Genomic DNA, 11943 nt, shown 5'->3' on the forward strand with positions numbered 1-11943 from the left:
ATACACGGACACACACTGGACGGGGTGTGTCATATGCTGTCATCGCCATTTCCAGAGAGCTGGTCCAGCTGGTCGGAGTGGTCCCACTGTGACTCCAACGGGGCCCAGATGCGCGTGCGTCACTGCGATGTCCTGTTTCCCACTGGAAACCAGTGCTCAGGAAACAACAGCGAGACCAGGCCATGCTCCCCCGACTCCAATTTTATACCAGGTGATCACACACACACACACACACACACACACACACACGGTCTGCTCTTCTCATCAGGAAAGTCTTGGGCGCTCATGCATGACTTAACACACAACTCAGAGCACACACACACTCACTCTGCACCACCTGCCACCATATGCCCACAGCGGTAATTCAGTTCATTTCTAAGAATCCTGTGATAATGAAATACATTATTGATCCCTCTAAGGGACCCATCTCAGGTCAGAGGTCAGGTTCAGCGACAGGCCAGCACTTTTGGGGATGGCTGGGATTAGTGTCTTGCTCAAGGACTCCTGAGTGCGGTAGGTGATTACACGGGGGCGTGAACCTGGGTGCTACACTTAAGGGCTGTCTTCCTCTTCATTCCAACAACCCTGCTGCTATATTAGTTTCATTATGAGCCTCGGAGTCTTGTCAGGCCATGAAAAAAGCACTTACACCAGCAGTTTTACTTTTTTTTTTTTTCAAACGTTAGAAGGAAAAGGAGAAATGGCTCTTGCATTCTGTTTTCTGTACCTGGTCATGTAAGCATTTTTATTCTTTCTGTCCTGTTTCTGGCATCCATATTTAAGTGACCATTTGCCCTTTATTATGCAACCTTTTTCTTAATGTAACAGCAATTGCAGTGTTAAGTGCACAGTCTTGGGGAGCTTTTCTGTTGTTTGTTAACAATGCAACAATTTCTTAAATGTCAACTCAATTTATTTAACCACCTATAAGGTATTTAGATGGGTTTTTATTTTTAGAGCGGTAAGATAAGATAAGAGGAACTTTACTGATTCCACACAGGCGAATCAAGTGATCGTTAGCCCCGGTTTGGCTACGCCTTCAAAGCTGTCCGTTTCCACACAACACATCCAATGTTTAGAATGGTAATAGCTGCAGATTTATCACACACAAGTTAATCAAATCATCTATCACAGAGCTGCTGCAGCTAGCAAGCTAATAAAGCGAATGTTAGCTTGATGAGTTGTTTGACTTTTTAAGGCTTCAAGCATATGTGTTTTAAAAGAACTTTGTAAAGGGTTCTTGAATATGCACTTAATGGCTACCTACCGATATAATACTAAAACCTGAGGCTAAAGCTGCATGCCCTCTGCAAAAAGTCAGTAGAAGTAATGCTAATTGAAGAAGCAACATTGTTCTTGTATTGCAGTGTAGAGCTAGTGCTATTATTATTATGATGATGATAGGATCAAACAACACATCAGATCAGACTGTTGTGTTTAGTAAGCCTAATGTTGGCTGGGGTTGCTGGAGTGTAAACATCTACAAATATGATAAAGAGCAGGACAGAGCGGCTAACGTTAGCCTAAACCCTGACAGCCTGCAGACTGGCTTCCACACAGTGGAGAAATACTACACAGTGGATGTGCTGGTTGTGAATGGGGCTTTATTTTTTACATAACTACACAAATTGATGCAGTAAGCTACTGATGTGCTCTTTGGTTTTGGAAGTAAAACGCAATTACGACTGCAGGTTCAGTAATAAGCTGGTTATCCAGACATGCTAACAGTTGCAGCTTTCACTGGCACAGATAAGAGACAGTATGAGAATAATTGTAGTGGGGAGTGGGGCTGAATCTTATGAAGAAACCATCCCCAGCCTTATTTAGATTTTGGCATTGATCACTGAGATCTCAAAACAGCATATTTATAGCAACTTCATACGGCACAATAAACTTTACTGTATGTCAGCTTTCTGCAGAATAAAAGGGCGACTGTACAGGCGAGTGACACGCTCCTCAATCAGAAGCAACTAACGAGATCCACATGTTCTGCAGACATTAGCTGCTTGTTTGATGTTGATTAGGAATAAGAAACCCCGATACAGAGACACGATTGATCCTCTTCATGCAAAACACACCTTTATGACCCGTGGTGCACATGAATGCCATCTTTTGATGTTACTGTTTGATCTTTTTATATAATAAATCTTGCAAGGGACAACTGACATAAAAAAAAAGGCTTAATGACCCTCCAAACTCTTTAGAACAAAGAATTTGTCTTGGTGTGTGGTGTGTCGAGTTACACTTGCTAAGCTAAGGGATTTAGCCAACATTTAGTTGAACAGTTGTTTAATTTAACTTTCTCTGAAATACTGAAAATTTTGAAAGCCCTTCCAAAACCTAAATATACTCTTCTGTTCCAAAGTTTGGAATCTCCTCAAAAGCTTGATTCAGTCAGATGGCTGACAGGACTGCTCTACACTTTTCAATGATCTTTCATGCTTTTAGGTTGGAGAAAGTCCTCTTTACAAATAGATGCTATTTTGTATGGTGGGCTTGCAAAAAAAGCAATATTTTGTACATGGGGAACAAAACGTTGTACACAAACACAGTCACTGGTAAAAGAAACTGGAAGCTGAGCATCAAAATCTGTGCAGATTTAAATAGGAACAGTTTCCCGTTTCAGTGTTAAGTGCACAATGATACCAATAACAATCTGGTATTAACAGAAGTGTTGTTTTAGCCAAACTATTCTTGAAACTTCAGAATAGAAATAACAGGTTAATTTAGGTTAGCACTGCTGGTACTGGATCACAGAATATCAGCTGAACATGCTATTTAACAAACTTAATTTCATTTTTATTTATATAGCGCCAAATTACAACAGAAGTTTTCTCAGGACACTTTCCACATAGAGCTGGTACAGACCAAACTCTTTATCTACTGAGACCCAACAACAGGAAGAACTTCATTTTAACAGGCAGAAACCTCAAGCAGAAGCAGGCTCTGGGTAGGCGGCCATCTGCCTCGACCAGTTAAGAGAGCGAGAGGAAGGGAGAGAGGGAGGGAGGGTTCAGGGGTGGACAGAAATGCAATCACAATAACAGCTCTAATAATATACTTTTAACTATATGTAGTATATATAGCTTATTATATACATATATGATGTGTATTACTGTATGTGATATATGTACATATTAGTAACAGATGTGTACATAATACAACACTATGGACTGACAAATCGCAGTTTAGACCCATCCAATCTGTTCAGTCTGCAGAGGGCACTAAGGAAAAACAGGTTGCCAGATTATTTAGAGCTCTGTTGCACCCTTGTGGTTCCATAATAATCTCAGGTCAGTCATGCTTTTCTGAACTGAAAAACAAATTCAAAATCAAAGGGCAACACAGTGGGGACATTTGCAAAATAGAAGTTTTAGTCTTTTCATTTTTTCTATAAAGATCTCAAATGTAAACAGGACATTTGGTGTCTGAATGGTAACTGTTTTTATCTGTGCTACAGTACCTATTAATGAACGAAAGATGAAGAAAAACATCAACATCACAGCTGATTGCAAACTTTTGAACTGTGTCGTTCACACACACACACACACACACACACACACACAGTGTCCCACACACACCATCGGTATAGATATCTGCTTAGACAGGCATCACCCATTGACAGCCAGTAATGCGAGACACTCTGGAGCATTGATCTCTAACAGACAGATCATTAAAACCCCTCCATGTAACAAAGTGTTATTCACATTGTGCCACTGCAACTGCTAAATGTATTTGGAAAAGAATATATCTTCATAGGTAGAGTTCTTAAACTTCAGTCATTAATTATGAGATAGAATAAACATTTGACTGAAACATAAATGTGTAACCTTTTCTGTATTAATTAGCAGGGATATAATAATCATGGAAACCCTTCACAGGTCTTTATAAAATCACCCATTTGCCTTTATACCTTATCATCCATCCCCTTTAATGGGAAAGGTAGTCCATTAAGGTTCATTAGCAACGTCTTGTACTTCATTTCCTTTAATGAGAGCTGATACTTTTCATAAACCACTCCAGGTGCCACAGCCGTGATTAGCTGGCAGAGTTTTTACGATAATCTGTTTCATATTGAGTACAGCTTTCACTCCACTCTCACCTTCAAGGGTCCCGTTTGTCATGCTAACAGGAGTGTATGTGGAAACGCTTTTTGGCTCTAACTCTGCTGCCTTTTGCTGTTTTCTTCTCCGTTGTCAGAAGTCTCGATTGCGCGCTCCAGCCAGGAGGAGAGGCGCTGTGGAGGTAATTTATTTTATTTTCATGGAATTAATATGGTGAAATATGGAGATCTGATCATATCTGGAAGTTGTCAAAGATGCACTGTTTGAAATTTGACAAGTTTGTTGAAGCTGCACCGCACTTTTCAAGAGGCAAATATAATATCTTAATATCCTAAACTGTAATTTACTTTATTTACACAGTGAAATTGTAATGCTGAAAAACTCTGCCACCTTAAATAACCAAAACACTGTAATTTCCACAGTTACAGTTCGAGTTGGAGTGAGTCAATGAAATCACTTTTGACAGTGTTGTCTTACTGCTCAGCTGCAACAATCCAGATATGAGCCTGCCCCATGTTGATAAAAATACAGCTAGACTCATGTTAGTTGTCTTCAACAGGCACCTGCACCTACAGCAATGAGCTACATGAGGAGAAGCGAGACTTTGGGGACCTTCTGTGCCCTGAGTTTTGCCTTTTACACAGGCTGCAGGCTGCTCTTACTCTCATTATTTATCTTGTTGGAGGAGGTCTATGAGGGAGTTCAGCAGTGAGCAGACGATGCTCAGGGCAAAAAAAAAACCAGCAATTGTTGTCTCCTATACATTATTTTGGACAGAAATAAAAGCCAATACAGGACTGCAGTAAAATAGTTGATACTTTGTAATGGATAGCAAACTTGTATTTTAGTTAATTAATATTTCTATCCATGAAACATGATGTCCAGTCAGGATGCATGACTGAGACCAGTGCAGCACATCAGCCGATTTGCCCATATTAACCACTAATTGCTTGATATAGCAGTGTATAAAAATACACTAAATAGCATTCAATTTTTTATTTCTCTTCAATTTATTTGTCTCTTTTTTTAGTTTTGGCTGACAACAGTCCCTGGAGATGACACATCAGGAAGTCACACAGAGGAATTCAAATGTAAATTAGGCATTTATTGCAGGGAAAAGAAGTTGGATTTATGTTTGACAGCTGCGGACAAATTCTTACTGTAATTATAGCACAGTATATGGATCAAAGTTGCATGTTAATGCCAGATGTAAAGAGGGAACACTGTAGGTGTTACACAACACTTAGACATCTTTCATCTGTAGGTCCCAACAGCACACAGTAAAACACAAACAGAGGACAAAGAGAGACAAAGAAGTGACAAATACTCGTCAACAGTCCCAAAGGGTTTTCATCACTGCAGAGCACTCCAGCATTACCATATGAACTGCAGCTTCAATTAACATTTCCACACGTGTGAACTGACAGAAATACCCCGCCCCCCCTTTCTTCTTCCAGACTTCAACCTCTTCCACATGATCGCAGTGGGGCTCAGCAGCTCCATCCTCGGCTGCCTGGTCACGTTGCTTGTCTACTCGTACTGCCAGCGCTACCAGCAGCAGTCACACGACGCCACTGTCATCCACCCCATTTCAGCCGCCCCGCTCAACACCAGCATCACCAACCACATCAACAAGCTGGACAAGTACGACTCGGTGGAAGCCATCAAGGTCTGTGGGCAGGTTTGCACTGGGTTCACTGCGGGTCGCGCTTGACAGATTTCCAGATGTGTAGACACTTCCTCACTGTTTGACTTAATCAGCTGATGTCGCGTTTTACAGCGAGTCAGCGAGCGACGGTTTGCCTCCTTCCTCTGGTGTCAGCTGTGATTAAATGCATTTCTTACTGCATGACTCTCACTGTCACACCACCTCCTGTCGTGCCCTGACGCTCTCTAGTCATGTAACAGATAGGCAGTTGTGCGAACATCCTCTCTCCGTGTGCTCCTCTGCTGTGTGTCTCAGTGTGTGACTTTGTTCTGTGTCAGTGGTCATACACTGCTTTCTCATAACACACTAATGCAATTACTTATCGGTGCGTGGGTAGGTAATCAGCGAAAACGCTTTGCATCTGCACTTTTCCCTGCTTAGACAGGTTCTTTGTGTCATTATTGCATCCTAAATTGCAGACACTCGGATGTACCAGAGCCAGTGACAGAGATCCAGCTACCCTCGACGTACAAACAGCCTCTTATCCGCTGATACATCAGGCCTTTAGTGCCAGACTGAGCTGGTGATTAATGCTTGTCCACAGCTACTCTGTGCTCCAGCTGGGCTTTTTTCAGGGATTCCCAGTGCTCTGTGTTAAGGGGCATTTCAACCACTTTAACACATTGTGCATTTTTTTAAAAAGCAGCTTCACAAGCAATGAATCTGGTATCACGAGTTTTTAGCAATAAAAGAACTAGTCTCTAAATATTCTTACAAATTACATTTGTAAGCGAGTCTGGCACTAGCAGGCCTCTTAAAAGCTCTGGCACCAATTGTTCTTCCTGCTGACAAGCAGCTTTTGGATATGCAAGGCTACATGGCATAAATCATAGTTCTAGAGAAGCTAAACTTGACCGTTTGCTAACTTTCTGGAGTTGCTGTTGCTACGCCTGTCAAGCTTTCCATTCTAGCAGTGCAGATATGCAGTTTACAATCATTAACAGTGTCAGATTTGCAATTTGTAGTAACTTTTGAAACAATATGTTCTTGATTTCAAGCATATGTAGACCTTCTCTTTCAGGTTTTATTTGCTGTTGCTACTGTAGCTAGCTTATTCAACTGATGTTAGCTTCTTCTGTTTCAAGCGGACACATTCTAAAACAAGTCTTGGATATGAACGTAATGGCTATGGAGTATGTGATATTGCAACAGAATACCAAGGCTAATGCTAACGTTCAAACGTAACTCCGTCTAGCTGCTTTGCTCGCATACTTGTCTGTATTTTCAAACAGCACATTTTCACCTTTAATGTGACGAGGAAAAAGGCTTCAGGACGAGGACTAACCATTGTGTTTGTGAGGCGTAACACTGGCTCAGGTTGCTGGTGTGTAAACGTCCCCATATCCAAAAAAGAGCACATAGAGCCGCTAATGGTAGCCTAAACTCTGATAGCATTCAGGACAAGCTTCCGGGGGGAAATGCTATACAGTGGAGGTGCTAGTTGTAAACTGGTAGATTTTTTAAGGTAACCTATCACCCCACAGGCTGATGTAGCTAGTGGATGATGTGCTAACTCATGGATTTAGAAGTAACTCTTGGTTGTAGTAAGCTAAAAGCAGAGCATGCTAACTTGTTTCTTGATTTAACACTGATTTTAGGTTGCCAACATCTCATCTGAGCAGACACTACTTAGCCTAACTAGCCTCTTGGCTAATTCTAGTATCTTCACAGCAATGTTTATTAATATGCACTCTCCCTTAGAAAAAACTGAATAGATTTGAGGGTAAATAAACATTTGCAGCTTATGCTAGAGCATACAAACACTGCTTCATTACACTCTCAAATGCAGGCTAGCTCTCCTCTGCAGCTCCACACACACCACTTCAAAAAGTAGGGGATTTCAAAGCCAAGGCTCTGATTGGACAAACACTGTTCAGGGGAGGGTTTTGCAAGCAGCTGATTGGTCGTCTGCAAAGTTTTACACGGAAGCTCAGCTTGGTTCTACTCAACTTGATTTTACTTTAATGCTGATATATCAACAGTTTTGGAGGCAGGTTTCCTTTTCACTTGTGTTTGATATTGTGTATTCTGTCGGAGGAAGTCTTCAATATCAGATACATGTTATGAACGAAGTGAATACCTGAATCTGTGTTTGCAAAGCTACTTCGCAGATCTGAAAGTGTTTTGTGAAACTGCCACAGAGAGAACAGATCCTCTGGCTCGGAGGCAGACGTCTCCAAATGTAATTTCATTGTGGAATAAAGGTGTGAGGAGCGTTCATCTGTCATGCAATTAGAGTCAGGAGCACAGAGCATAATTCAGTTAGTTCTATTGCAGATAGAGGTGGATATGAATACAGACAGTCTATGTGAAAATATAAAAGGAGCTGCATGACAAATGAACACTGTCTAATTTTCCAAAATCACACTCTGCCTCCAAACCTCACTCACAGAGCCTAAACACTTTGGATGTTGCACTGAATTTTCCAGCACTAGGCGCGCAGAACCATAATATGACTCCACTGAGTACTTACAGGGAGGGATGGTGAACACCTGATGCCATGTTTAAGAGTTTTTGACTCAAATCCTGATATTATTATGCACAGTGTATCATAGATACTGGTTTCCTGGCCAACAGCTTCTGAACACAAGCTTGCGTCACCATTAAGCCGGAGTTTTCTGTGCAGTTCATCATATTTCCAGGCTTCCTGTTAGAATATGGCCTTAGGGTTTCTTTGAGGATGACTCTTGCCCATTCCTCTCCTCCCTGCAGCCAGATGTGTCGGTACTCTTGCCTTTGGACGACCCCGCCATGCACCAGCCTCTCTCTGCTAACATGGGGGTGTCCATGCGTGGCCTGGAGATTTTCTACTAACCACTGACCTCTACAACATCCCGCCTCTTGACCCCCCCAACAGCTCTTTGACCCCAACCACTACTACTTCCTCTTCCCCACCGTGCCCTGCCCTTCCACTTCCTGTGGCACTTCCTGTGTGTGGCAGGTTGGAGTACAGACTCTAGTTTCTCTTTCTCTGCTCAGACCCCTTCATCCCTCCATCATGCCCCTTCCCCTCCCCCCGGCTTGTGAGAAGGCAGTGTATCCCTCCTTTACTTTCTCTCTTTCAACGAGTGCCTTCATTTGCATGGATTTTTCATGTTTGTCTGTTTGTCCTCTGTTTTTACTTAATGGTTTGATTTGATGGGTGGAGAAAGGCGATTCATTATGATGCTGTTTTATTATGCTCCTCTGTTACCTCTCTATCGCTAATGCCACTTCATAGTTGAGGCAAATTTTGTTTACTGCACCAAAAACTCAAATGTGATCATTCTTCAGCCAATTAGAGAGGTTTAAGGCGAGAAGACAGAGTAAATGATGCTAACAAGCATCGCAGCACAGCTGTTTAAAAGCAGCCACGGGGCCACCTGCAGAGACACATAACCGTCTCGGGGCCTGCGGGAGAGTTGATTACAATCCCTCTGTGTGCAAATCACATCATTGCAAAGATGCAAAATATATGAGTTTTTTGCCCAGCACACCCGTTCCCCATCAGCGTCAGTCGGAAACATCCATCAGCGGCAAATGCAGCATCATCAAGTGTTCAATTACGCTGCCCCAAGGGACTCCCAGCGCACACTCTCCACAACAGACTGGATACGAGCGCATCCATTTGCCAAATTGCTGATGTTGTATTGAGCACCACATCAGAAGCTCGTTCCATGTTTACTATGTCACACAGGGACAGAGACGATGCCCCCATGGCTCTTCCTTATTGTTTAACAGAAAAGAGACCCCTCTTTTGATCGATTTTTATGGTTTCAATTGTCCTAGAGGACCAACAATCTGAGGGCCATAAAAACTGCTGATGCTGGGTATTAGGGATGACAGAGGTGGACATACAGACGCGCATCAAAATAATTTAGCCCTGTGGTGGCTTATCATTTTTCCAGCCTGTTTGCAAATGCTTTGACCTTGCTCTGTGAAATGTATGTTTCATTCACTGAGCGGCCTTCCATTGATTTGTGTTGCTCCTTTTTTTTCTTTTTTGGGCTAGAATGATTTGCTTTTACCTTGCCATCTGGGCTGAATAATCACTTGATCCATGTGTCGCAAACAAGTCCAGACTGACTCCTCTTCCTTTTCTCCTCTCCATCTACTTCTTTTTCCCCGCAGGCCTTCAACAAAAACAATCTGATTCTGGAGGAAAGAAATAAGTACTTCAACCCACAGCTTGCCGGGAAGACCTATACCAACGCATACTTCACCGACCTCAACACCTACGATGACTATTAACCCTCGATTCTGCAGTTCGGACTTCTTACCATAGAGGGGACGCCAACCCCTTCATCCATTCTGACTGTATTCTTTTCTTTGTGCTTTGTATTGAGATTCGTGACACCATGCGTGGGATAGTCCCACTCTGAGACTCGATGGCAGCTGGTATGTAATGTAAACAGACAAACAGTGTTGCCAACAGAGGGAAAAGCCCACTTTCTCTCAGGTGCCTTGGGGTACACTTGGAAAGCTCAATTTTTGACTCTCACTGAGAAACGGACAACTGGATTTCCCGATGCGGACAAAAAGGGAAAATTAAGAAGTCAACCTCAAAGAGACTGTGGGAAAAGCGATCCCTTTTAACTTTCCTGTGACGCCTCTTAAAAAAAAAAAAAGACCTGTATTTGTAATGATGGGAAATAACCACAAAACCGCTTTGCATGACTTCATCTGACGTGTTCTCTCTGCCGTTCTGTTTCGTTTTGCATGGTTGATCGCATTCCAGGGTTTGGGGACTTGCAAGCAGCAATTTTGCAGGTGTAAGGTTCAGGGCTGGTTTTGCAAGTCATAAAAACAAAGACTGCGGTGATGCCTGATTGGATTTACCATTTCCTCCTGCAGCAATCTCTACATGGATCAATATCCACCCCCCAAGTCCTAGAATCAGGATGTAGATATTTGAAGTCTGTGGTCAAGTTTGTCCACTTTTATCTTTTTGTTTTCCTTTCTGTTCGGGGCTCTAGCAGCTAGCAGTGATTGAACTTTCAGTGTACAATTTTTCTTTTGTTTCGTTTTGTTTATTTGCTTTTCAAGGTACATATGTTTTGTACAGGAAGTTCAGTTTGAAGCCTATGACTGTAGTTTTTCTAAATACATTTATTCAATGTCTCAAGTGTTTAAAGAATAAAACATTTCCTTTTGAAAAGAAACAAAGTTTATGTGCATTCTGAAAAGTAATCCGGAGTATTCATATCCGCCCGCATCAAGTTCAGTCTTTGTCACCGTACTTTTATATTTTTTTGTAAAAAAAAAAAATGTTTTTGAATTTTGATAGTGTTCGCTATTCCTTTGGCTTCTGAGTTAAATATGTATTTGTGACAGCAGGATGTTAATGGCATTTACTGTACAGAGGGAGCATAGCAAAGACTACTCTCCTGAACCCCAACTGGAGCGCTACCCATATACTATAAGATGAAATCCATTCATCAAGTTGAGATATTTCTGTTCAGAGTGTATAACCAAATATTAGGTTATTCAATGGCTCAGTTGCAACTAACTCTTTTTACATGTTTGCTTGTGTTACTGTGCATAAATTAAAAACTGCTTCGTACACAAACAGACTTGTCAGAGTGTGAGTTATACAGACGCATCTCTCTCATTTGTAAAGCTTTGATGCCTTTGATCGCTGAAAGTTTGGTTTTCTCCGCTTATGAAGTTCAGTGGGAGTGAAAGCAGTGATATAAAGCACTCAGTTGCAAGTGTGAGACACTTCTGTCCACTGTGATTTGCTTCGACAACTTTGGAGATTTTGATATTCCTCGGGCCAAACACTGTAAAACCACAGCGTCGTAAGCGCACGCCAGCACCTCATAAATCACTCAAAATCAGAGTTTAGACTCCCCCCGCCCGTTTTTTAAAAGGAGTCTTCAGCAGGGCCCTGCAGTGACAAATGGCATCGCCAGCAGTGGAAGGATACCTGAAGGATACAAATCGCGTGAGGCAGCAGGGTAAAGGTGGAGGGGGGCGCTGTCTGAAGTCCAAACTCTAATCTGTATGATGGGGTGTAACACCACACACCGTGCTGTTCTCCATCAACCTTCAACCTGACGTCCCATCTGTGTGCAGAGGGTAATGGAGGGGGTGTTATTAATCACCCCTCTGTTTGGTTGGTTGGAGGTGGGGGTGGGGGGAGTGCTGATGTAGCCCAATGTACGGCCCAGCGCTGTCTGGCTCCAGAGA

At 42.3% G+C, this 11943-nt stretch overlaps 1 protein-coding gene across 1 annotated transcript in view; it reads left to right on the plus strand.

Annotated features, from left to right (window-relative positions):
- The window catches only part of sema5a (sema domain, seven thrombospondin repeats (type 1 and type 1-like), transmembrane domain (TM) and short cytoplasmic domain, (semaphorin) 5A), a 121597-nt gene extending 110347 nt beyond the window's left edge, over window positions 1-11250 (plus strand). Inside the window, exons 19-22 of the mRNA XM_041961379.1 lie at window positions 56-211; window positions 4201-4245; window positions 5522-5733; window positions 9883-11250. Coding sequence (XP_041817313.1) covers window positions 56-211; window positions 4201-4245; window positions 5522-5733; window positions 9883-10002 — 533 coding nt within the window. The 3' untranslated portion in view covers window positions 10003-11250. The remainder of the gene's footprint in view (window positions 1-55; window positions 212-4200; window positions 4246-5521; window positions 5734-9882) is intronic.
- The last annotated feature ends 693 nt before the right edge of the window (window positions 11251-11943 follow it).

This window comes from Chelmon rostratus, chromosome 20 (assembly GCF_017976325.1).
Source record: "Chelmon rostratus isolate fCheRos1 chromosome 20, fCheRos1.pri, whole genome shotgun sequence".
Lineage (NCBI taxonomy): Eukaryota > Metazoa > Chordata > Actinopteri > Chaetodontiformes > Chaetodontidae > Chelmon > Chelmon rostratus.